The 26316-nt window shown below is 36.1% G+C and overlaps 1 protein-coding gene across 3 annotated transcripts in view; it reads left to right on the forward strand.

Moving 5' to 3' along the window:
• The window catches only part of EBF2 (EBF transcription factor 2), a 418171-nt gene that overhangs the window by 301592 nt on the left and 90263 nt on the right, over nt 1–26316 (forward strand). For 2 of the 3 annotated variants that reach the window (XM_044083149.1, XM_044083147.1), the window contains exons 7-8: nt 10334–10415; nt 17989–18130. In XM_044083149.1, coding sequence (XP_043939084.1) covers nt 10334–10415; nt 17989–18130 — 224 coding nt within the window. The remainder of the gene's footprint in view (nt 1–10333; nt 10416–17988; nt 18131–26316) is intronic. The other variant, XM_044083148.1, reaches the window with a different exon arrangement.

Below are 26316 nucleotides of genomic sequence, written 5' to 3' on the forward strand. Positions count from 1 at the left end.
CTTAGAAAGTAAGAAATATTGTTGTAAAATATGTTATCATATCAGTCTGGTTTCGTGAATTTTCAAAAATTAAGGAACCATATAACAAATATTTGTTAATGCACCTGCTACTATTCTGGCTACACCATCAAAAGAAGGGGAAATATGGCATCCAATGTTTAAAATCATAAAAATCTGATTATTCCTTCCTAAAAGTTACTGATAGAGCTAAAAAAATGTAAAGGTAACATGAAAGGCAATAATGACTAATTTCTTAATGCATCATTTTTTTCTGTGCTTTTTGAGCATATGCCTTTTGTTTGTGTTACTGATGTGGAAACTGTAGTCTTAAGTTATAGGTCAGTGGTCTTACATGTTTCTTGACTCCTGTATGGTAGGATTTTTGGGATAAAGGACAGCAAAAGTTGGAAGTTGGGTCTTGAACCATAATGTTATATTTCCTTGTATCTGTTACAGCTGGCAAACCATCTAACTGGAATATTAAATAATTTATTTGTACGGGATATACAATGCAGGCTGCAGCTGCATGGTAGCTCATTTAGTTGGCATAGCTCTGATGGACCTCAAGGCACCTGAGCAGTGGTTAGTCCATGTGCCATATGCATGAGTTATTACACATTTAATCATACTCATGTAATTTATGCAACAGGATAAAAAATAAAACAGTGCACAATTCAGTCAGTTAGAATATAAAACAAGATCTTCTTTTCTTTTGCTCACTTAAAAGTCTGTAAAATATACTCGTTGCTGATAAAACGTTTTATAAACATTTTATTTTAAATAGTTTTGTATGCTGACAATAACTGAAAAAGATAAATTATTTTTGAAAAGCTAATGTAGTCTGTAAATAAAATACTACATATTTTATAACTATTTCTGTGGGAAGTCACTTAAGTGCTTAGATTATTCAGCTTGCTTTAGGCATTCAGATTTATTTGTTAAAAAGTTTGAAAGTATTTTTATCCTTTTTGTTCAATTAAAATCAGTCAAAGTGAAAGGTGTTTTACATGGAACACATCCAGCTGGCTTTGGACACCTTGCTCTGAACAAATTCTGGTGCCAAATTAATCTCTTCTCAACTTTTATTTTAAACTTGTACACATTTTTGGTTGGGATTGTAAAATTTTGAAGTGTGTCTTTGAATGATGAAGCAGTCATTTTGTAGATTTGTTTTTCCCTGGGCAGGTCTGTTCATAGAGCACAGTGCTCCTTACACTTTAAATACTTGAACTTTCTGTGCATTTACTACTTGCTAGCATAATCATTTTGAAATGAGTTGCAGCTCTGTGATACAGTAACTACGGCAATAATAAATGAATTGCACAACTTTTTTTATAATACCTGACTGATTATGATTTTACTTTGAAATCATCCAGTGTTGTCAGGTTGTTACATTGCTTTGTTCAGTCCATTACACAACTTGCTAACAATGTTTCTGTAAATGGACTTTACAAGTCAACAGATACATAAAGCATGACACACTGTACCTCCAAATGCACTGGAAAGAAGTAGCATTACTTTTATAATTGCTAAACATCTACTCCTGCCTTCAAAAAGTGCTTCACACCATGATCATAAAGACTACAAAATAAAACAGAAGCGATTACTATTAATACTGCATTTATTCTTCATGAGGCAGATGCATAAGAAGCCTTCGGTATTCATTCTCATCATTACTGGTGTCACACAAAACTTTATTAAGGATTACTGTTTCTTAATAAAAATCATCTGCATATGATCTCAAATGCTTCTTTGTTATAATATAATGCTATATACTAACCAAATAGTACTTTTACTCATTTTTGTACAGACTGCATTCTACTTGTCTGCGTTTTCTGTATCTGTCCTTTCTGGTTAAGCATATAATAACTGAAGATCTAAACTTATTTATATTTTCTGTATACATACTTCTCAGCTGTCCAGAGTTTCACAGAAAGGCCAGAATTTTGCCTCATATGTTTGGTCTGTTTCTCAGAAAATTGCATTTTTCTGGCTAATCACTGGCAACTCATTGAGGATTGAAGTCAGAAAATAATGAAAGACATTCAAGTTTCAGATTTCATACCTTTTAGGAAATTCATGCTGATGCAAGACCTATTACTCTATCAATGTTCTGATTTTTCTAATTTTGTAAGGGCAATATTTAAAATTGTCCCTATTTTTGGCCTTTGTACCCCAATTATTCGTGGCTTTGTCCAGATTTCTTGCTCTAAGAGGTTGAGAAGTATGCTTTGTAAACAGTTTAGTTTTGTGGGTGCCACAATAGACTTAGAAAACACTACAACAAACTGAAAGTATGGCAACTGAAATGTTTCAGCTTTGACATTTTAAAAATCTGACACACATGGATTATCTCAAATGTTTATGCAAGATACCCCAAACATCTCACACCGAGGGGAGCTATGTGTTCTAACCTCATATGTTTTAATATTTCACTTTCAAGATCACTTACAATCTTGGGCAAAAGCCTTCTTGTTTCCCAAGTGATAAGCAAGCCTAGACTTGATAATAATACTTTCACTAGCTGTTGTTTAAATTTATTATAAGTGTAGTATTTTATGTATAAGAGGTTCATCTCATGCTATGCGCAATTTAATATTGTGGATATGCACTTCTGCATTTGAAGGTATTAGGCAAAGGAGGCTAATCAATTCTTTTTAATTATGTTTACCAGTTTGCTAGTTAGGTGAATGCAGACTTGTGGCTATAGTTTCAGAGAACTGAACCAGTTGTTGTGTGTAATCTGTTTTATGGTGAGAGGTAATATTGATCATAAAAATATTGCTGTAGTATACTCACATTTGACAGTGTCTGAGTAATTAGAGGCATTCTTTTCAGTTAATGAATCTAACACAATAATCTTGACCCACATGGCAATCTTTAGCACTATCAAGAGAAAAATCATGTCAGACAGATGTGAGCACAAACCAGCACCATAACTGATGTAACAGTCTGGCAGCTTTTTGTATATGAGGACCTCTTCAGTAAAATCATAATGTTATTTATTTAAGTATTGTGATGCTCATAAACAATTACATTTACTCTAGTTGTACCTTCCCTTTTAATAAAGTTGAAGAAGGAGAGGCTAGGAAATGCTGGGCACTGAACTGCACAGTACTTTTAACTACTCTAGGACTGCTTGTCAGTATTGCAACTACAAGAACACCAGTATTCACCATATTTATTCACTTTGGTAACCAGGCTGGATCCAGCTGGGAAGAGACTATTTAAGATGAGGATAGCAGGAAAAAAGTTTCATCAGTCCTAATACACAGGCTGAATTCATGCCTCTCATCTGTCCAGATTTTTGCAAAATGGCCAGATTTTTACATCTTATTTTTGGTCTGTTCCTCATAATATTTGTGGTTTCTGGCAAATCACTGAGGACTGACATGACTAAATAATACTAAATAATAACAGACATTTGAGTTTCAGACTTCATATCCTTTAGAAAATATATAATAATGTAAAATCTGCATTCTAGCAACTTTCTAAGTTTATAGGAGTAATATTTAAAATCTGTTCCTATTTTCTGAGCCTTTGTTCCTCCCATTATTTTTGGCTTTGTCCAGATTTCTTGCACTGAGAGGCTGAAATGGTGTACATATAATATCAACTTTGTGTTAAACTTTACACAATTATTTGAAGACTAACAGAACAGTACCATGTATCTATACAGTGAACTAGTTCAAGAAAAATTAATAAGCTTTAAGGTAAGTGTTTTAGAGCTCATACAGTAGATTTGTGCAGTTGTAAGTACTTTCTACAGTTTACAGTTTAGTCAGACTAAGATACTTCACGTACAGAGGAAGCAGTGGAATAACATTTGAGAAGGAATGTTGCTGCAGTTTTGTACTGTACATATATTTCAAGTGTCTGAGTAGGCCATTTGCATGAAGATATGCACAGCATTCTGCTGCTGTTTTGAGTACAAGTTTTAGTTATGTCAAAGCCATCACTAGTTAGACATAAGTAGCTGCAGTCATAAGTGACTCCACAGTCAGGGCAACTGCGTGTGCTTGACCCATATTTGAAATGTCCTGTTCTGATGTTGTTCATACAGACGGAGAATGTCAAGGGGTAAGTATAGGAATTTCACCTATGAGGAAGAGCACAGCTAATGACTATATAGTCACCTCTGAGGTTAGTACAGGGCATGCAGGGCACCCCGGTCAAGGCAGAATTTGGAGTTTAGTTAGACTAATGCCACTGTACCACGGGGCCTATCATTTAGCTAATTGTGGTATTGCAGGCAGGTTGTTTTTATTTATATAGCTACCTGCATAAGAAATTATGTGCAAATGTAAGATGGATGTAGATCCATGTGGTCTTCAGGAAAAAGGCATCCTTGTTTGCTTGGCACCATTCAGTGATGGATTCTGAACATCTGTTGAGCAGAAATTTAGCTATCCTCTATTAACCAGGTTCCATCTCCCATCATCCATCTGCATTCATTTTTACTCAAACTTTAGTTTATTTGACACTGCTCAACTTATAAACTCAAAAGCTTAAAATGCATGTCCCTCAGACATGTATGGCTTAGGCTGTACATACTGTTACTCAGTATCTATGCAGCTGGGAAGGTCTCCACCATAGCGTAATAAATAAATAATAAAAACAAACAAAATTGTGGCTGGTATATGCCTTATTTGATGAGCCCATATAGATATAAATATGTATATGTATACACAGGCATGCATATCTTATTTACAAGAATTTAATGAAAACACTCTTAGTGACCAACCTACAAAAGGCCTTGTAATGTGATGGGGTGAGGTGAAGGAGTGCATCTGCTTTCAGGAAAACCTTGTTTAGTACCTCAAACTCCATGTGGAATAGCACGGTTGTGTTTAAAGCCATGTGATTTACGAGACCCTTCTCATATTGATTCTCTCACTGTTATAGCTCCTACAAGATTCCATGTTTCATATACCCACTGAGTTCCACCTTGGGGTGAGCATTATAATATTTAAATGTAGTTCAATTAATCTTAAAAGTACTTTGCAATCCCCCTCCCTCAAGGGTTTGTCATCTGAATAATTGTTAGCCTATAAAGGATGTCTTCCATTTTATTAGTTTCCCTAACCTCCTCTGTATGTTTTCTGAACCTCATAATATCTATATTTGTAAACTAGTCATCTGGCAGTGAAATAGGAACACTGATGTATTACTGTATCTTGAGCAATCTAATCTCAGGGGATGGATTTTGTAGAAAATATGTAGTTACGTAGGAGAAACATAAAACAACTCATGTTTAATTTGTTTGCCAGTGACACTGTGCTTACTTTTTTATGCAAAAAGAATGACGCCCAGTTAGATAAATGTAGTCAGTAGTCAATCATTTGAAATTCCATATTAATATGGCATTATTAGGTTTTAGGAAGTTCTGGATTTCAAAAATGTTATGCTTTTAACTTAATTTTAGGCTCATTTATCGTGCAGAATGTACATCAAATGCTTGCATTTTCATATTAGTATTTATTTTTTTCTACAAAAAAATGTTATAAATATCCAAAAATGTTTGGCAATGTTTACTGTTAATATAATGCAAAGCTCTTGCCTGTCAATATTTCATTTTTATATATTTATAACAGAGGTCACACTTCTGAAAATATTGTAATATGATTTCTTTGGGGTGACTTAAGGCCCAAGATAGCTGTTTCTGCAGTATTGAACAGTTGGGATATTATAGGTGAGATCTTTCATCAGCGTAGAATTGACTACACCAGGTGTCGACCAGCCATTCAGACTCGTTTCACTTTCCAGACGTCCACATTTACACCTCATTTCAGTTTCCTGGGGTGATGGAAAAGTAATTATTGAGTTATGAATTAATAGGAGATGAGGCAGTTTTTGCACATGTTGGCTTATGCCATCTGGCAGCTCTGCAAAAACTGGTGATCCAGACAGCAGCAAATGGCCATTACTGTAATCGGTATTCAGCCCAGCACAGATCATCTTACTCACCAAGTTATTAAGGAAAAGCAATGACTTTGCTGGAGAATAAGCACAATCTGCAGCTTGCAGAATTCAAGCATGAGTGATGCACAAAAATGCCACTTTTGGAGCTGGCAGCATATAGCTTGGCAATTCCTGAAGATCTTCCATTCCTATGATTTTAAAGCAATTTATTTCCTTTGCGGGGGCAAACTACCTAATGATGACATATTTTTCTTGGACTGATATTGTTTCTGCCTGTTTATAGAGTCTGCAGGCTTTCATTTCAACATAATGCACCCTATGGTAGTTGGCATATGCGAGATTTAAACCTATGTCTTCCAGTTCCATTGGAAAGTTTTGATGGCTTGTATCTGTGAATGGTTTAAAGTTCTAGGACTCTTACCAGTTCTAAGCACAGTATATAAAATTAATCTTGTAATTATATTACTGCAAATGGAAATTTTGAAATATAACAGCGAGAGCTGACTTTAAAGGAGAACTCTCACATCTTTATCTAGAAATAGCATGCTGAACACTGAAAACTCAGAGTAAAAGTAAAATGATAGAAATGTAAGTTCTCAGTGCAGTGTAGGAATGCCTGAATTATCAGACACATCATTCTTCCTGATCTACAACATGCAACAGATTCATACAGCTATTGTATTCAAACACCACAATTATCTCAGAGCATATCTCTCAACCTCTTAGAACAAGAAATCTGAACAACCCTTAAAATAATGAGGGACAAAGGCTCAAAAATAGGGACAGATTTCAAATATTGCTCTTATAAACGTAAAAAGTTGCTAGAATAACAGGAATTGTGTTAGAATGCATTTTCTGAAGGATATGAAGTCTAAAATTCAAATGTATGTCATTATTTAGAGACATCAATCCTCAGTGATTTGCCAGAAAACCACAAAACGTATTAGATACACACTAAAAATATGAGGAAAAAATCTGGACATTCTGTGAAAATCTGGACAGTTGAAAAGTACGGCTCAAAGAGTTAGGAAGACAGAAGAGGAGGAGAAGGAAAAGCCTTTCAGCTCACGAGGGAAGCCATGCCCTGTTTAAGAAAACATTTCACTCCAAATTTGGTCATTCGCTTTATCAGGATCTAGAAAGTTTGCAGTTATTTTCACCATATGTGATATAGCTTAGTTTGAGGCAAACAAATTAGCAGCTGAGGGTTGCAAATGATAAAGGGAAGACATGTACCATTGGTTCAGTTCAGAAAACACATACTGAGAGCCATACAGTTTATTACACCTTTAGATGTTGCATTATTAGAGAGTAATTGAAGACAAATAGAGTTATTATCTGCATTATGTTGCGTTACAGATTTCTTTCACTGTTGCAGGTTTGTATGTGTGTGTGTGTGTGTGTGTATGTGTGTGTGTGTGTGTGTGTTGATGTACATGAGTGCAGGGGTACAGGCTTTTCCAAATCTGCATGCATATTATTCAGTAGTTACTGACTCCATTATCCAGTTTTCAGCATAAGGACATCTTGAATCTAGAAAACTGTCATATTCAATTTACCCAGATTTGATTGAATGTTATATTATGACTACAATGTTAGTTACATTACAACTAGAACTTAATTGGTAGCTTGATGACCTCTGTCCCTGTTGAACGCTAACAATGGGCACTCATACAGCTTACTTATCTGGTTAACAAATGAAATAACGAGTGAATAAATAAAGCAATACAAAACATCGACCTACTAGTTTGCAGGTGTACCACTAGTGCTTATTTTTGTAATATGTGTAGTACTGGATTTGAAAATGAAGGTAACCATTTAACATGTCTGGACCCACTACAGTGAGTCCTGAAAAACGGACATTGAATGGCCGAAATAACGGACTTACATATTCTAAGTCCGAGATACCATTCATAAGAATATTCCCTTTTCTCCAAGGTATGGTGATCTTGGGGTTGGTATATATACATTTGGGGGTAGTAGGCTTGCCTACCACATGGGGGGAGGGGTTCTGATGGGACTGGCACCTCCTGCAAAAAGAAGTTTTAAGTTGAAGAGTGATTTTTGAGATTTGCAATTCTTCTTTGATTTTGTCCCTTTTATTTGGCTTGGTATTTGGCATTTTGAGCACCAACATTTCAATAGGGAGAAGAGTTATTGATCATGTAAATGGCAGGATCCCACATTTCATGTGTAACTTCTCAGGGAGTTCGGCAATGTGTTTGTGTGTGTCAGCTGCATGTTAACTATAGCAGCAGTTGACACTGTGTTAACAGAATCCATACATAGGGAAAGATAATAGGCAACTTCTCACTGCTGAGCCATTTATCTAAGACAGAAACAACAGAAATACATAACTGATGGAATATCAGAAAACTTGCTATTCAATGCAGCACTGGTGCTGTAAAGAATTCTGTGGTACATTATACCAGATCTTCATATGTACTGTGGCAACACAGCCCTGCAGAACTGGTAGGTTATGTGCCTGGAGGCATAATGTGAATGCTGCTAAGAGCAGTTAGCAGATGAAAAGCAGCAAGACATAAAAAAGAAAGACACAGAGAGCAGTGTTACTTCAACCCACATCTTTAATTTTGTTTTGCCTCTTTGTTGTGGACTATTTTTAATCTTGCAAAGCTCAGCAACTAAAAGCAAAACTTCACAGAAGCAGTTGTGGAAGTGAGGGCACATCTAGTTCTTCATAATTCAGATTTTGACCCAGAAAAATCTAGTCTTCCTCCCCCTGTTCAGTTGACTAGTTTAATATGGACCATAATGACAGTTCACCATTATTGTCATCGAACCCCCTTTTATCCATTTTTATTTGGAGCCAGGATGTCACATCAACATTAATCAATGTCACCAAATCACCTAGATTAAATATTTTCAGTGCCAAGTTAGAAAATCCACATCTATCACAAATCAGCCCTGCTCTGACCAACATATCAGGACATATTTGTTACATTAAAATTACAGAAAAAATGTCTAAATTGAATGTACATTAATCACCATGCAAACACACAGAAAATTGTCTGATTAAATACAGCATACATGATTGCTAGACATGGTTCGTAAGTGGGTCTGGAAAATTTATCCTCGAACCTGTAAAGTATAGCCATCAACTGGATGAGGATAAGAATGTAGAAGTTATTTTGAGAGATAAAAACTGCATTTTATTGTCTTTAAATTATAGATCATGCAAGCGGAAAATACTGTTTACAGAGCATATGTCCTGTAGTCTTACTAATAGCTGAAAGGAAAACATAATTCTGTTTAACATAATCATTTTCTGGATCCCTACAAAGTAATCTTCTGATTTCTATACTACATTGTAAAAGAAAATGAAGGAGAATCCTTAGAGGCTAAAAGAGCTAGGCAACCGAGACATCACCTTCTTCTCTTTCACTTTAATCTCACAGCTGATCCAAGTATCATAAACAATTTGCATTGAGTTGTAACTATGCTGACACTCGGCAACATGGGATGTTGTTTTGTGAGTTTGTTTTTTATATATATATATATATATATATATATATATATATATATATATATATATAAAATGTGTACATACACCACACATTTCTTTCGTTGGATACAATTTTTTAAAACAAATGTATTGTTATGTCTCAAGTAAAAGTCCTGTTCGAGGCATGAATGTGTGAGTTCTGGAGGGACTTAGGGACTGCAGTAAAATTTTGTTGCTATAGCAACTGGAAGGGAACTAGGCCTAGCTCACCTGGGACTTTAACTTACTGCAAAACCTGATTTATTTTTAGGCAACAACTGAGCATGTGAAAAAAAAAGCACTGTATGGCTTTCAATAGTTTCCTTTTCACACTCACATATGCATGCATTTATATGTTTGTGTGCGTGTGTAAATATATATATGTACATACATACTGTATGTGTATATATATATATATATATATATATATATATATATATATATATATATATATATACATATATACACACACACACCTGCCTGTCTCTCTCTCTCTCTCTCTCTATATATATATATATATATATATGTGTGTGTGTGTATATATATATATATATATATATATATATATATATATATATATATATATATATATATATATATATATATATATTGCCAATGAATGCTTGATTGCTTTTACAATAATGAAGAAAGACAGACATTCTTAGGCTCTTTATTACAAGCTCTCTCTTGGAACTCAGCATCCATTTTTAGGTACTGCTTCTATGCTTGTCAGTAGATGTATATCCCATTAAGATACTGTTTAACATCAAACTACTGTGAAATAGTAAAAAGCAAAAAAGCTATGTGTAAACTAAAATGTGTAATTTTAAGTCTCAGCTTGATTTACCTTTAGTATAGTTCTTTTTTTTTCAAAAGTATGACTCTACCCTGTATGTTTTCTTACAGATTCTTTTTAAAGTTTTTCCTCAAATGTAATCAGAATTGCTTGAAAACAGCAGGAAATCCAAGAGACATGCGACGATTTCAGGTGGGGCTTAAAGTGTTATCAAATATTTATCTGATTAATAAATGACTTCTATTCAACAGTATACAGTTGTTGTTGGTATGAAATGCCCCCTTCCCTTCTAATCTCATTTTTGTACTTATGTAATAGCATAAATTAAACCTTCATTCAGATCGCTACACCTTGTCACTGTCATAAAAAGTGCTCAGGGACAGATAACTTCCTTGCAAGCTGCCATGTCTTTCATCTTCCATCAGCAGGCTACATTTAAATGACAAGGTTGCCTTCTCTTGTTGGTGAAATGGCACTGCAGACATTATCTCCACTGAGATCTGCTTCTGCCATAGGGCATGATAGTCTCAGTATGCAAGAACATCTTGTAGAAAATGGACAAATGCAAGCACAAATAAACAAAGTTGGCTGATCCAGCCTACTGTTTGAAATGCAAGCTTCTTAACCAGAAAGCTCCATTTAAATATTAGTAGAGATGCTTGCTGAATGTCTGACCTTTCAAGAGTCTCTTAAATATGACATGTTTATTTTATCCAATTTATAAAATGGTATACAGCAAGAACTCACTGAAAATAAGATATTGTTTTGCAGGTTCTTATCCAGTGTAAACAACTTGTAAACTAATTGTAAATGACTATTGGTAGGGACGTCAGATTATATGTTAGAAGTTATTAGCCCCTACCAGTCTGAAAATGCATCTTATACCCAGTTACTTGTTCAAACCCAGTTACTTGTTCAATGAGGCAAAGATTTAGCCTTTTCTGATTGTTCAAAGACAAAGTAGACATTGTGTTGCTCAGAGTTGCCTCTCAGCACAGCCACTGATAAAAGCATACTGTTATCACAGCTGCTGTCATTAAATGTCACAGCAGCACCCCCCCCCTGCAGATACTAAACTGCTGCTCCCTTCCAATGCTTAGCATAGACAGGCAGATCTAGCGTTGCAGAAACTGTACACAGTAACCCTTCAGACCTGTTGAAACAACTTGTTCTCTACCATATGTTCAGTTATGTGAAATAGCAAGTCTTTATTATTTACTGAAACATACTTTTCTGTGAGAAAATTCACAGTTCCTTGGAAAAAGTGTGGTCTTTTATTGTCTATACATTACTGGTCTGCAGAAAAAGGCCATTTACATTATGCTCAAGGCTTGAATAATAGCGCCTTTACATATATTTAGAAGCATTTGAAAGCCCCCAAACTCTGAGACACCATTTGGGTACCTCATAATAGAGTTCCATAGTTCTAACAGCCACACTGATCATAGCTTAGCACTTTAATATAGCACTGTAGTTTATTGCGCAGATGTCTGTCATAATCTCCAATGCAATTGCCAAAATGTTATTGTACGTATTACTGCTGGAAGGCACAGGGGACTGGGGCTTTATAATGCAGACTGGAAAATATTACCTTATATTATAAGGCACTGCAAAAATTGCTTGTATGGAATAGGCTTAGGGGGTCATGAGTCATAACTGAAACTTGTATTCCCTTTGTTCCTGGGAATCCAAGGTGCATAAGGAACATATAGAAATGAGTTGTAAAACATGAAGCTTGTCTAGAAAATTGATGTCTTACATGTGTGGGTGGTTGCCAGATTAGAAAGTAGCTACTCTTCCTTGTGTTCATCCATCTTATCTATTAATCTGAAAGTCTGTTACACCTTTTTTGAAACAAATCTACTATTGTCTGTGCATTGGAGAGTAAAATGTTGTAAAACACTTGTGCTACTGGAGAAGAAAATTAAGGGGAGAAAAAATGTATTATTGTATTGTTATTAGGCGTCCCCTATAGGTGTCCACCTGAGGCTTAAGTGCTACACTTTAGTAAAGCAGGATTCAAGTGCCATTCTGGATTTAGTTACCTGAGTAGTTACTATCAAGGGTATGACAAACAGATAAGCAAAAGTGTAACTCTCAGGCCATATCTTGTACAAGAGCAATTGTTTAGGGAATAAAGGGAAGAGAATGGTTTCATTTTAACACCTCATTGTTACAGACGGTTAATGGTTAGAAGGCATAAAAGTGGTCTTTAAAAGATGCACAGTAAACTTGGAGATAAATATCAAATTAAATAAAAACTGAAAAATGTGCCAGGGGTGGGGAAAAGAGAGACAGAGAGATACTGAGAACAGCTCGAACTGCAAAAGTAGTCACCAATTTACATATGGTGTACAGGTCATGGGGAAGTACAGCATACATCTTACATCTCGAGAAATGATACTCAAAATTACATCACTAGTAGTTTTCATGGTGCATGTCACATCTGCTGGATAAATTACTCATAAAATATCAAAAGACATTCTCATAATGAGTTCAGACTCTTTTTTTGGATACATAATTCAGTATTCCTCTGTAACCCACATTCCCTGCAAACAACTGCTGTTTCTACATTGTTATATAATTTAAATAAGTGAATTTGCTTTCCAGAATTCTGAAGTATAACATTTGGAGAATAGGTTGCAAATGTAAAAAGTTTTCTTCAAACTGTCAGGGGGAATATGATCAACGGCATTATTCAGAACATTGATATAAAAATGTACTGAAACAGTTAATAAGTTAATTGTAAGAAATCTTGACCTTGATTTGTTTTGCTGAGATGTAAAGATTTTTGAAGGCCATAGGTCTCTCCACGCAGTGTTTTTAAATCTAAACTGTGTCTGACCCTCTAACATTAAGTTGCTGTGGCCTGCAGTTTTTGAGGAGTGAAGCAAAGCAGGGGAAGGAGAGAGTGAAGAGAACAGGAAATGGAGTGAGGTGTTTCAGGAAGTTGTCAGGAGTTGACTGATTGACTCCAGATGGGCAGGGTCAGCCTCTCTGACCCAGGAAATACTCACCAGGGAAAGTAGTTGGCTTATGCAAGGCTAGAGCTGGGGATTTAGAGACCATAGTGGAATGCAAGTCCCACTTCCTTTCCAGCCTCTAACATACTGACTTTTGACTTTAAGAATGAAATCTACTTTGCTCATTTTAACCACTTCACTGGCAATGATTTATACCAGAGATTCATTTCTGCTATTAATTTTGTCACTCACAGTTTTACACAAGATTCCCCTATGGAAGTTCACTGCTGTTGCTTTTCAGATTTCATCAGCTACTAAAGTAAACAACCAAACTAATCCAGTGCAATGTACACATACACACACACACACACAAATATATATATATATATATATATATATATATATATATATATATATAAATATAAAAATCTGCATTTTAATTAAAGAAATTTAACAAATGCAAAAGACTGAGTAAAAATAATTTTACCTGTTGATATCTTAAACTGTAATGTAGTAAATGCATAGCCTACAAAACAGCACCTTGCATCACATAATGAACACAAAGTGTACATGATTTACTTTGTTATCATACCCTACTGCTGTCAGAAAATTCCATGCAGTCATTGACCTGGGGTAAGAAGCTTAATAAATGTAACTGTTGAGGAGGAACCGCAAAACAATATTACCAGCACATAATGTTTTTCTGCAACATGTAGTTCCCCATAATACAGTGTGGCAGTTAGACTAGAAACAGACTGTTACACTCATCCTACTTGCTCCTGAATTCATGTTTCAGTAGTGTTTGTTAATACTCAGGGTGGTGAGGCCCCAGATATACTACCAGAAAGAATGGTGCAGTATACGTCACCAGAATGGTTTGTAGCTGCTTGGGAGAGATTAAAGAAGGGATGACACAAAGGCTGGTGAAGCAGTAACTGTTTTGCAGGTGACTAAAACAGATATATATTTAATCAGCTAAACATAACCCAACTGAAAGAAACAGCACTTTGATCAAAAACACAGCAAACATCAAAGCTGACAAAAATATTTTACTGCTGGGGATTGAGCCCCACCCCCCATGTCCAGGCCATACACGGAGCTGCAGCCCTGTATTCCCCCTTACCTAATATAATCAATTTTGGCACTGCTGTTAATGGTTTCAGCTTCAGCCATGTTTTTCAGCCAAAACACAGCTTTGGCTGGGTTACACTTAGCCATGCAACCGACATATAGATGTAACAGCTACAGCATTCTGAACGACTCAGTAGACTAATGCTGACTTCTCATATGGTGACATGCTTTTAGATATATTTTATATTTAAATATGATTTTGTAATCATGGGTACATTAACAATAGATGACAAGATATCGGGTTCTTACTGACATAGCTTTTTGATAAGAAAGGGTTTGTAGTAATGGTCTCTTCTTACCCTGTAAATTAACTTGATATTGATATCCAAGGGATATGTCAATGAAGTATTTGCCCCAATCAAGCATGTTCAACCTTTGCACTGCAGCAAAATTAATCTGTTAGGCATTCCTATGTGATCTTGTTACAGAAACAGCTTTTATCAAAGAAATGTTGACATTTTTACCATGTGCTTCATTTGGCAGGGTTCTAAATTGCAGCTGATAATCAAACAGCAAATCAATGAGTTTGTGTTCCAGAATCCTCTGCAAAAGTTTACAATCAGATTTTCATTCACAAGAGTCCCTGTGGTTAAAAAGTGTTAGGCATGTACGATAAATTCTTATACCACCATCTTTATTTATGCCTGAGTTAAAATACTTGAATGAAACTTTCTTACATCTTTAATGATTTTGCTAATGCTTCTCCACTCCACGATGGGGTATTTCTTAGGAATGAGGAAATACAAGATGACTTATAATTGTGTCCTGCTATGTTAATATTTCAGAACATACACCACTGAAGGCTATACTGTGGCTATTTCTTGGGTGACTTTTTTTGTTTCATAACTATATGATCTCCTGAGAAGATGTCACATTTTGAGAGGCCACATCCTTTTTCAGAATAAGCATGAAAGATATATTTACCTGAGTTAAATCCTAAAATAATTGTTTTAACTACTGAGGAACTGAGTTGTAACCAGAGTTTATACCAGAGAACACAGGATGACTACCTTTGATGTGTGCCTGTTTAAAGTTGTACAGTGATGGTCCTTTTTGATTGCTTTCACTTTTTCGCTGGAAACAAAGCTCATATTGACTGGAACAGTAACATACTTCTGCCTTAAAATACTAATTATGAATTAGAAGCATCAACCTCTTGTGTTTGCAGGCCAAAACCCATTCTGACTGAGGCAACCTCATTTGTACACTCCTGCAAGTCTGAAATTTTAGTATCACCTAAAGCTAGGTTCTGAGATTTCTGTGCCACTGTATGACAGCTAAGGGTGAAGAAGGAATCTAACACCACTTTGCCATCCAGATATTTAAGAGACACACTAAACACACCAGTAAACTTGTAAAAAAAAAATCACTCAATTATTGTAGAAATATGGAAAGAGGCCTCACATATGGACATATCCTGACATCTTGTTTTTTGCTTAACCATACCAAGTCTGTAAGCCACATTTAAGTTTAAAATTAATTACTCATTTATACTGTCAGGATTTTATAGTGCCTGGCCCATACACATCTGAATCTTCTAACCGTTTATCCCTCTCAGACGTTGTGTTTCTACCTTTGGTGACACAAACTGTATTTAGATAAAATAAATTCAAGGGTCGCTAAACCTATATTGTTAACTTGTAGCTGGAATACAATGTCTTGCTCACAGGGACACACATGCCCTCTGTACATGTACAAGTCTTAAAAAACTAGTATTGGTGCAATGCATAGCAACAGTTAAATACAATATTCTTTTACAGCATTTCTATATATTTTTCTTAGTTTAAAATTCAGAATATGCATTCCCCCTTTACAAAGTCACTGCAAGAGTTTCTTTCAATTCTCAGGATAATGTGGCTGTAAATTATTGATGTGTCTCTGGGGCTTAGATAGAATCCTTGCTGTACTGTGCGACTATGTGCCACAGGTTCTCCTGTAGAAGCACCTGTATGTGTTTCTTGATGGCTTTGACTACCACTGAAGCACAGAAGTTGGCAAATGTTCTGCTAGGCATTTTCAGCAGTGCAGGTTATCCCAGAAAAATACTAACAGATAGAGGTATTACCTTCCTGTCAGATTTGCTGGCCTGTTTGTGGAAGTGTAATAGTCTAAAACACTTAAATTCTTGCCTCTGCCAAGGCCAATGGTCTGGTGGAGAAGATAAGTTCTACTCAGAATACCATACAGAGTGTATTTTGAAAATGTACCTCCATTTCCTCTTTGCATGCAGGGATGTGCCCCAAAAATCCAAAGGATGTTTGCCCTTTGAGATGCTTTATGGTAATAAGGTGAGAGGGGCCCTAGATTTAATTTGTGATGAGTGGGAGGGTGTTTGTGATTCCCACTAAGATTTTGCTGTGGACTGTGCCCTAAATATCAGAGCTATGTTTAGGAAATTCATGCCAATGTCCAGGAGCACCTGGCACAAGCATAACAGAAAAAAAGTTTGGTATTACAGGACAGTCTGAGCTGTAGAGCATTCTGTAGGGCTGCAGAAGACAGTGCTTATTACTGTGAGACACAACAAGTTTACTCGGTCATTGCCCAATTGAGAAGAAGTGGAGTGATGTTAACTATATAACAGAATTGCCAGGCAAGACACAAAAGCGCAAACTTTACCATTTTAACACACTAACATGTCATAAATGTCCTGGTAGTCAGTATCTTCAGTGGGTAGTAGGACCAAAATGGGATCTGGTGTTAGAGCTCCTCAGTGAGGCTCAAACTAGCAACCTGTAGTTGTACTCAATGTGGGGAGAAAAGAATATATATATATATATATATATATATATATATATATATATATATATATATATATATATATATATACACACACACACACACACACACACACACACACACACATATACATATATGTATATATATAGGTTCCCTGCTGCAAATGTTTGAGTGTGTGTTTGGTTGACAGTTGTTTATTCGACTGCTTTTGATCGACTAAACAGCTGGTTGACAGGTGTCTGACTGCACAATTCCTGTAGATGGGGAATATACCCTTACCACATGTTTGTACAATCTCGGAGTTAATATATATATATATATATATATATATATATATATATATATATATATATATATAAAATTAGCAGGGGTTGTCAGGGGTGCAGCTCCCCAAGTGGGGGGTGTATTTATTTCTTTTTTTAACTGTAAAGTTTGCATGCATGAAGGTTGTTTCTCGATTCAAGCATAGTTGTGAGCAATATACCTACCTACCTATATATATATATATATATATATATATACACACACTATATATATATATATATATATATATATATATATATATATATATGTGTGTGTGTGTGTATATATATATATATATATATATATATATATATATATATATACACATATTTTTTCCATGTTTAATGTGCAGTATTATTTATGGCAAATTCACAGGTAGTAAATCTTGTATTACTTTACCTTACACATGTATTTAAAATTGATTTCAAAACAGTCAGAACTTTTAGTCAGTTAACTTATAATGAACTGTGCATCAAAGCAAAAGGATAAATGTATATAATTAGTTCTTAAACAATGTGCATTTATCTGAAATGTTTTATTGCAGGAGTGTCTCTGATATAAGTGCCGAATATCTTACAGTGATTCTATTAACAAACATCTCACAGATTTTTCATTTTTTTAATGTTTAGGTTGTTCTGTCGACAACAGTGAATGTTGATGGTCATGTACTGGCAGTTTCTGACAATATGTTTGTGCACAATAATTCCAAACATGGTCGGAGGGCGAGACGACTTGACCCCTCTGAAGGTACGGACCCTTGTCTGGAGTATGGTACGCAACTATGACTAAGTAATATTAAATGCCTTTTGGTCAGTTTTCAGAAATCTTCATGGAATAATGAAATGTGATATAATTCAGTGGGTCTGGAAGAATGTGAAACTTTGTATTATATTTTGTAAAAATGTGAACTGATGACAGAAATGTATAACCAGTTATAGTGAGCCATGAGAGTTATGTGGATTCTGTTTTTATTATATCCTCCATCTATTCTATTTTTTATGTCTACTTCCTTCTAGGCCTGTGTTTCTATTACTTTGATCTACTGTCCCTCTCAAGTATCACAGCCTTGCATCTATAGGCATCTCCAGTAAAATTTAACCTTAATTTTCAATATGGTGGGTTTGGAAGCTAGTTGGGGAATGTGAAAATCCTTGACCCAAGGCAGACTGTCACAAATGATCATTTATTGGATGCTGGATCGCTCATCGCATCTCTGTGGGCACCACATGCATAATATACCACTGACATTTGTCCAGGCTCAGGAGTACACTAAGTAACTCCCCAAACCTGTTCTCAGTGAAGAAAGCAGTTACTTGCCACAGACTAATCCACCCCAGCACACACACACAGACCACGTTGACTGACATATCTTCATTTTTTTTAATGTAAGGAAGAGCTGTCTGCACAATCTAAATGGTCACATGACATGTCAGGGCTCTGAAATACTGTTTAGTCAGACACAAATAAAAACCTTCACCACAGCCAAGAAATGCCTTGGAAGAAGTGAAACTCTCTCTTCAATTATTGCCAAAGTTTAACCTTAAATTTACCAAAGTTTTAATAAAAAGTTAGTATCAACCAAAGATAAGTAAGCCAGAGGCGCCAGAAGCTGTTGAAGACTTGGGGGGGGGGGGAGGGTGAGAGGGGCACGTAGTGATCTAAAAAGGGCAATTTTTAAAAACTATTTACTACCACAACATAAGTTCACTTGGAGGACATGTTATGCTTAGCCAATTTCCCTTTTGGTGCTTGAATTAACATTTCCTGATTGGTTTTACCTATCCCATGGTTGATAATTGTATATTAGCCCTAGTGAGAATAAATGTAACCATACTGTAAATAATTTGAGGGGACCGATGTAAGGGATGCAGCATTTAGGAACTGCCTTTATCCATTAGTGACATGAGGGGCAAACCTGGAGTACATTTTCTTTTACCCATCCTTAAATCCAAGTTGCATTTGAATATGGACAGGGATGGGCTTTGTTTTACTTGAATGGATAGTCTGTTCTGGAACAATGGTAGCCTCTGTGATAGATATCCGTCTCTCCACAACATTCAGTTTAGATACCCGGACTGAGTATTTCTGATGCCATTTGACTTGCTGATGTTCAGTAGGTCCATCTGTATTAGGTCGGAGGATGCCTTGTATGCCAGACATGTCACCTCTAAGCACTCTGTAGGATACTGAGTATAGTGATAAATCTTTGAGGTGGTCCATGCAAGACCTATTGTTTAGGATTTGTATTCTTTTAGTAAGGTATCTCTGTGGGTATTCCAATTATTGCATGAGTCTGGACAGATACATGCCAAAGTGGGCATTATACAAAATGATTGACCTCATGAGGGCTTTGTAAAAGGGGACAATAGCATCTCTAAATCTAGTCAGAATCAATTTGTTTATAAGCTGTGCAATATAGAAAGACTTTCTTATGACTCTGTGCACATGTTGGTCAGAAGTTAGGTCACTGTAACACACAAGTTCCCAAATGCCAAACAACTGGGTCAATTCTCAAGGGGCATTGTTAGTTTGGCAGTTCCCTGGAGTAGATGACTTCCCAAAGGATAAGATAATGTATTCCTTGGAGTTTAGTTTCAGTTCATGATTCTGGCACCGGTTATTGTTTGGGACAAACCTTCCTGCATGATGGTTAAGTTATTTGGGGATTCAATAACTGCTCCTAGCTTGTAGTCATCTCAAACTTAGTTGGCCAAAAGCCCTTTGGCATTTCCTTCCTTTTACTTCTGAGATGTATATACCAAACAGAAAAAGTCTCAGCACCAAACCCTGGGGAACTCCATTGGTGACTGGTCTCTTTCCCTGTTTTGATCTCCTGCATCCTGTGAGCAAGCATACATGTATGCGTTCTTTGATTCACCTTCCTGATTGTATTAACCTGATTGTATTGAATTATATTCCTTGTATAATACAGCACCATTTGTTAGAATGTTTTTTAGATTTGTAGCTTGGAACAGTCTTATAGTAAGCAATGAAACAAAATGTATGAACCAATAATGACAAAATTACCCATTTCAGAAAATTTCAACTATAAAAGGCCACTCAAACTTCTGTCATTACAATCCACCAATATCAGTAAATATGCAAAATCTCTGCAGATGTCATCTAAATAATTCCACATTAGAGGGATCTGTAACTAATGAAGAGGTTGCTGCTAGCAAACAACTTTATATTTCATTGTTTCATCTACAAATAAAGTGCCTGTTGCTCTTGAAGAATACATTTCCTATGTTACATTAAAAAAATGATAAGCTAGTAATTTTGCAAAGGGAAATGGAAGGCAAACTGATAACAGAAACATAGTTACTAGGTAAGTCCTCCAAAGGAAGACATTCATAGGGCTTTAGCATCCACTCCCTTTAAAGTACAACACAGTATAGTATCACCGATCCATCTGCATACTGTGGGAGTAGAACCCACATCCTTCTGTATCAAAAGCAAGTATACTACCTGTTGTGCTACTAACAATACAACTTAGCATAAGTAGCACTAAACTTCTCTTTCCTTGTAAAATCCACTTGACACTCAACTAAATCTCTCAACTTCACAGCACAAGAAATCTGGAAAAAGCCAAAATTTATTTTGGGGGGGGGGGGGGGCAAAGGTCCAAAACCAGGGACACATTTTAAATATTGCTTGTATAATCTTAGAATAAAGTGTTTTGTATTACCATGGGTTTCCTGAAAGATAGGAAAACTGAAACTTAAAGGGCGATCATTATTTAGTGAATTCAGTTCTCGCTGATTTACCAGAGAAAACACAAATTTTAAGAGGAACAGACCAAAAATATGACCTAAATATGCTGTGAAAATCTGAACAGTTGAGAGCTATGGACTCAACTCCCTGAATCACAAGTGGTGGTGTGGGTAAAGAATTCAGGCTCTTGTTTGTGTCTGAGTGACACTAACCACCAGGTATACCTACCTGGGGCATGTCACACAGACACAGACACAGACACAGACACACACACACACACACACACACACACACACACACACACACACACACACACACACACACACACACACACACACACACACACACACACACACACACACACACACAGGAGCAGCATAACTCCTGCAAATAAAAGAACAAAACTCTCCTCACCGGCATGACTCTGGCAGCACCAGCAGAACAACAGCAGCTTAACTCCTGTAACACAGAGCAATAAGAGAACAAGAACAACTAGTTTAGTTAGTTTAACTTCTGCGTGCGAATCCACGTTAGCATGAAAACTCCACTTCATTAATTTTTCCCGACAGATCTTGCAGCTGTAAAAGTGGGGGGGGGGGGGGGCTCTATGGTTCCGGTGCCCATGAAGTAAGCAAGGGATGAAAAAAAAACATAACTGATGATGAAACTATTTTTCCATAATCATTTCACTTGTTTTGTTATTGTGCTCATCTACATGGACTAGGCTACAGAATTTGTAGCTTTGTTATATTGCTGTCTTATCTTCACAAAAACAGTTTGTTTATGCCAAACGAGGATCATACTTTAAAGTCTGGCAGTTGAGTTAGAGGAGTAATGGGCTGTTAATGAGCTACTTCTTGTAGTGCAGTCATGCGAGGTTTGATTCTCTCAGCCTCGTCTAACTGCGTGACTCTGAGGAAGCCACTTAACCAGACACTGCTCCCAGGCAGAGTGTGGAAGAAGGTCCATGGAGATCATTGCTCTACCCCAGGAAACAAATACAAAATAAAGTAAAACAAAATGCCATGTAACACGAGCAATAAAACATGTTTAATACAAACACTAATTTATTTTTACATATGCCTTGTCAGGTTTTTCAAAAATCGTTACAATTCTTGTTAACTCATTTATATAAACTCATGAAAACAAGTACACTGCTGCTATCAAATTCCTTATTAGTTTTTTAAAAACACATCCATACAAAACCACTTTTTATTCCACCTTAGTGTTGCACGGTATTTTATTTTAACTATCTCATTGACTTACTTTTGAACTCACCTTTGGCAATAAGCTTACTTTGGTCCACCAAAACTTCTCTGGCAGATAACATTCAATAGTCCTGCATTTACCCAGCTTATTTTTAAAATGCTCATCTGTATCACAGAGCAGAAGGAAATAAGGTAAGCTATTCTATAGCAGTGATGCTCTTTGCTTATCTAAAGTATCCAGTTTTCTTGTCAGTTTGTAATTATGACTAAATAGTGACATTTTTAGTAAAAAAAAAATATATAGGATAACATTTAAGAGCTTAAAATTCGGATACTGTGCAGTTGACATCTTTAAGCCAAAACTGCAGTTCACTTTTACTTTCTATAAATTATAAATAAATATGAATAACATATTGGTCACCCACTGTTTGCCATATCCTTAGTACTTCTTATCAGTCTAGTTACAAATATAGAATACAGAAAAGATAACTATGTTCTGTGAATGCCATAACCGTGGGATCTATCCAGCATTAATATAGCTCATTGTTCCTGCTTCCTTGCCCTTTCATAGTCATTGTAGTATCACATATTTCTAATCAATATATGTTATGACTGTTATCACATGCTAGGAAGTCAGAAGTTGGGATACCTAGGTTAACACTTTTGCAAACCTTAGAGTTGGAGGACTGTATTATAATATAAGAATGGATAGGGAGGCACAATGGCATAGTGGTTTGTGCAACTACTTCACAGCGCTTGGTCCTCCAGTTTGGTTCTCAGCTGGGGTGCCATCTGTGTAGAGTCTGCACATCCCCCTGTATCCACGTTGGTTTTTGTCTGGTGTTTTAGTTTCCTCCCACATTCCAAATCCATGCTGTAAATGGACTGATGTTCCTCCAAACTACACATAGATATGAGCGCTGTGGGGCATTGAGTCTTGCAAGGGGTTGGTGTCCCATTCAAGAAAGTTCCTCTGCCTTGTGCCACATGAGTGCCATGATAGGTAAGTTCTGCCTGCCTTATGCCATGGATTATGGAGTAACTGTAAAAAGAATAACACATTAATCTATTTTTATTCTAGTTAAAACTGAAAAAGTTGATTAGCCATTTAGTTATCTAATGTGAAATAGTTTTAAATAAGCAATTATTCTGAAGATACACAGATGTAACCAGTTTTCAGGTCCAGTTTGTATTTCACCATCAAGACATCTGTAATGAGTGAAGAAAATATCTCCCAAGACTGACCTTTTGTAGTGTGCTCTTATACTTTTTATCCTTACTGTCATTTCCTTTCTCTTAACAATGACTGTGCCACAGTATAATGCAGTGGTTTATGTCTGTATTAAAGAAGGAATCAGAATTAAAAATACAAGGAAGTATTTATGTAATGTGGATTGCCTTGCATTTTCTTGCACTGAACCTCAGCTGCCATCAGCAAACTCACCCAACAAGTCTACTCTCTGTACGAGAGTCCTTATGCTAACTGCTTCTATTGCCACTGTGCCAGTATTGATGCCAATGCCCAGTCCTGATCTCCGCACATACTGTGACAGCTGACACAAATAAGCTGAAGGTCCTTTCTCTGGACATTTACCCCTTCTATCACACTTGTTTTTCTTCATAGTAACTACATTTTCACCCAACTAATCATTCTGAAACCTATTCTTCTACCACCTAATTTTTATCACTCATTAAGAATGTTTCAGATACTCTTCTGAACTCAGGTTGGTCCTATCCACAGGCTTACTTGTGTCTACCTCCACCATTACCCAGTCGTATACTCAGCACACATTTGACTACAGGACGTGTTCGTTGTAAACCCATGCTGATTTCTACTTATGTATTAGACTGTTTACTTTTAGACACTGTGTTAATATAATTCTGAAAAAAATCCTTTCCCTGATCTTTACTCTCAAGGTCTTTCATACGGTCAGCAGATACCTCAACAGAAATGATGCCTCACTGTCACCCACAGTGCATTCATTATTCTCTCTGTGGAATGTTTTTGGCTCTGCAAGGTACAGCTATTGACAAATGGAAGCTCATCTGTCAACATCTGTTTTTGTCATTATTTCCTTTATCCTATGTCTATTTTTGCTTAATGTTCCCCTTTGTATCATTTCAGCAGTTTGATCTAATTAATGGTGAAACGAGTGACATCACTCTGCACAGATGACTGGTACTTCATCAATTATGATGTCACATTTGAGAAGACAGAATGACTTTTGAATACAGTATGGCTTGTTTTAGAAACAAATGGGGCAGGAAACAATGTCGGGCAAATTTTCTGTGCCAAGAAAATACTTACTGAAGAGATTTCAGTCTGTGATGAAATATATTAGTCACAGATTTTTTGATGTGACTACAGTTTTTAAATGTATCTGATATAGAAATGAAGGTCATGGGGTCAACATTTTTTTAAAATAATGGGCATCTAGTTTCAGAACATGGTAGGGGCAGTATGTGTCATAATGACAGGCACTAGTGCAGTGTGAAAAGTGTTAGCAGAGAAGTGCAGGAACTGATATGTGCTGATATGACAAGATGTTACAACAATTTGTCATAAAAAAACATGGCCTGAAGAATTACTTAATCGACACATACCTTTTCCTTAGAATTGTAATTTTTTTGTGTGCAACTACATAAATAAATATGTTTTATAGTGGAATCATCTAATTTATGGCTATAGCTATAGAAACTTTTAATGGAGTTGTTGATTTCAGAAGTACATATCAAGTGTCAGCAGAAAGAAGCCTGTTGTTGTTGTATCTTTTGGCTTCTCCCGGTTAGGGGTCACCACAGCGGAACTCCGGACCGCTAATGATTGGCAGTAGATTTTTACGTATTGACTTGCCAGGCCTGACGCACAACCTTCAACGAAGGTACGCCCATTCACGCATGTTTCCACACAGAAGACGCTTTAGCTGAGAATCGAAAGAAGCCTATTGTAAAAAAGTAAAAAAAAAAAACTCTGTTTAATTTTGTTTTTTGATGCGCACAGCATTCTGATGTCATCCCTTCTCCTTGAATGCCAAGATTTACAATTTTAGTTTGTGAGCCCCAAACCATAGACTGTTTATTGTATAAATCAAAAGCAATATTATTAATAAGTTTAAAATTATCTTGAAAATTTCAACACAATTCTTTATTCTACTGTATGCATGTCCGAAACGTAAAACAACACTACTATATATTTAAAAAGAAATATATATGTATATATGGGTCTACTTCTGTAGACCAAAATTACACTCTACTGAAACTGAAATCCGCAAGGCAAATCTACAAAAACTACAGTTTAACGAAACTACAAACTACAGAATGATGAAACACCGAACAAAGAACTTTGAACACGTTTCTGGACCTTACCTTTTCCCCACTGTAGTGTGCCTCGGATCTCGGAGTTGGTATATAAAATGTGCATGGACCCCCCTGCAAAAACATCAATAAAGGTACGTTTTTCACTTAAAGTTTTAAAATGTGTTGAGTATCTGTAGAGATGTTTAATATTCGATGTTTGGTAGTTTGCAGTTTTGTTAAACTGTAGTTTCGGCAGATTCATCTCATTGATTTCAGTTTCAGTAGAGTGTAATTTCGATCTACAGAAGTGAACCCTTAGCATTGCTTCACCTTTCTGAGCATTGACTGGGTAATCCATCTTATTTATTTCAGTACAGTGCTCTGCTTTTCACTTTACTTAGATATCACCTAAAATGTTCTGTGACTTGCTAGGCATCAGTTATCAGCCACAAGTTCACAAAACAAATCGCCCAAAGGGTAAATAAACTAGTAAAAAACACAAGTTGAAAAACACAAGCCAAAGCACTCTTCCAGTGGGTTTTATTGTAGCTCCACAAACTTAGCGCTTTCACCATCCACTAATGGCATCATCAGAGTTGCTGAAGTTTTTTACTTTAGACATTATACGTGTGTGTTCTAGAGGTATACACACCTTGACACCAAAATGTTTAGATTACTACTAAGCCACTAAGAAATATAGCTACAGCACTGTAGCATTATTACTTCAAAATTCTAAAT

Source organism: Protopterus annectens, chromosome 9.part0, assembly GCF_019279795.1.
Source record: "Protopterus annectens isolate FY-2018-M chromosome 9.part0, PAN1.0, whole genome shotgun sequence".
In the NCBI taxonomy this organism is placed as follows: Eukaryota; Metazoa; Chordata; order Ceratodontiformes; family Protopteridae; genus Protopterus; species Protopterus annectens.